Here is a 1,387-nt window from a genome sequence, read left to right on the forward strand (position 1 = left end):
CTCTCATCATCAGCTTTTCTTTCATCTCTCTCTCTTTAATGTGTTGAAGTGCAGCAGGAGGAGATTTCCATCAAACACTGGATTCTGATTCAGATCAAACTAACAATCCAAAGCAGCAACTTTCAAATCTCTGGATTCTTCTTGGTGCCTTTCAGATGAGCTCATGTTACAATCAGCTGCTGTGTGTTTTTGTGTTTGCTTTCTGTGTTTGTTGTACTGTCCTATGAATAAATCAGATTCCTGGAAACATGCAAACTGTTTGTTTGTTTTGCTTAAGTTTTTACTTGCTGTGTGTTGTGGGTCAATGTTTGAAAAACAGTGGGTCACCCACGACCCATGGGACTATTGTTATTTCATAAGTAGTGGTATTAATAGTGTTTTTTGAAACCAGAAGAGACTAAATCGAAACATTGAGTGTGTGCCTTGATCTGGTGTCTTAAAATGTGTTTAACATTTTAAACAACACGTGTTATTTTAGAAACTTACATTTTGGTTTTTGCAGTAGGTTTATGGAACAATCTTATGTTTTTTGCACAAATAACAAAGGATGCTGCCAGAAATATACGAGATATTAGATCTAAAATCAACAGTATTACATCTCGGTAGGTGATTGTATTACTGACTCTAAAGATTAAAAGCTTATTTCATTTACTTCAGTGTTTTTGATTAAATTTGATTAGAATTTTTTGTCTGTTTGTTAAACTTGTCCCAGAAGATGATGCTACTTGTATTCCATCAATTTAACAATGAGTCAAACCCACAACAAGTATTTGATTTGAGTTTCTCTTTGTGTGTCCTCAGTTTCCCAGCATGCTCTGGCTGTGGTGGTGGAGGTGAATGAGGGGGAAAGGTCTGTCCTGCTGCCCTGTCTGTTCTCAGGTTTTATACCTGACAACACCACATTGATGTGGACTCGCAGTGACCTGGATCCCAAATCTGTACATCAACGACGACAAGTAGGAGACGATGTTAGAGGACAAAACCAGCGTTACAGCAGACGCACATCAATGAATCGTTACGCTTTCATTACAAAGGACTTCAGCCTCACTCTGAGGAAACCCACAAACACTGACAGCGGAAACTACACCTGCTCCATCAGTGCTGGAGGAGAAGAACGGAAACTTAGAGACATCCAGCTGCAGGTCAAAGGTCAGCAATAAATCCGAACACCAGTTTCAATTACAGGTCATGTGTCAGTACTGTAGCCAAAGGTCAGAGGTCAAACTGATGTACTAACTACGATGCACTAACTGATGTTTCATCAGGTAGCAGGAACCTAAGTGGAGAGAGAAAAACATGAACAACCAAGCAGAAGAAAATATGATTGTACAAATTAGCATTTAGGTCCTTCAGATTCTGCTCAGAAGTCTATGTGCTCATGTCAGTT

At 39.2% G+C, this 1,387-nt stretch overlaps 1 protein-coding gene across 1 annotated transcript in view; it reads left to right on the forward strand.

Moving 5' to 3' along the window:
- Window positions 1-1,387, forward strand: part of LOC121813340 (butyrophilin-like protein 2) — an 11,363-nt gene that overhangs the window by 4,254 nt on the left and 5,722 nt on the right. Inside the window, exon 2 of the mRNA XM_042217060.1 lies at window positions 802-1,149. Within this exon, the coding sequence (XP_042072994.1) occupies window positions 802-1,149 (348 nt within the window). The remainder of the gene's footprint in view (window positions 1-801; window positions 1,150-1,387) is intronic.

The sequence above is a fragment of the Haplochromis burtoni genome, unplaced genomic scaffold (genome assembly GCF_018398535.1).
Source record: "Haplochromis burtoni strain Fernald_Lab_line unplaced genomic scaffold, NCSU_Asbu1 Contig_1563, whole genome shotgun sequence".
NCBI classification, from domain to species: domain Eukaryota; kingdom Metazoa; phylum Chordata; class Actinopteri; order Cichliformes; family Cichlidae; genus Haplochromis; species Haplochromis burtoni.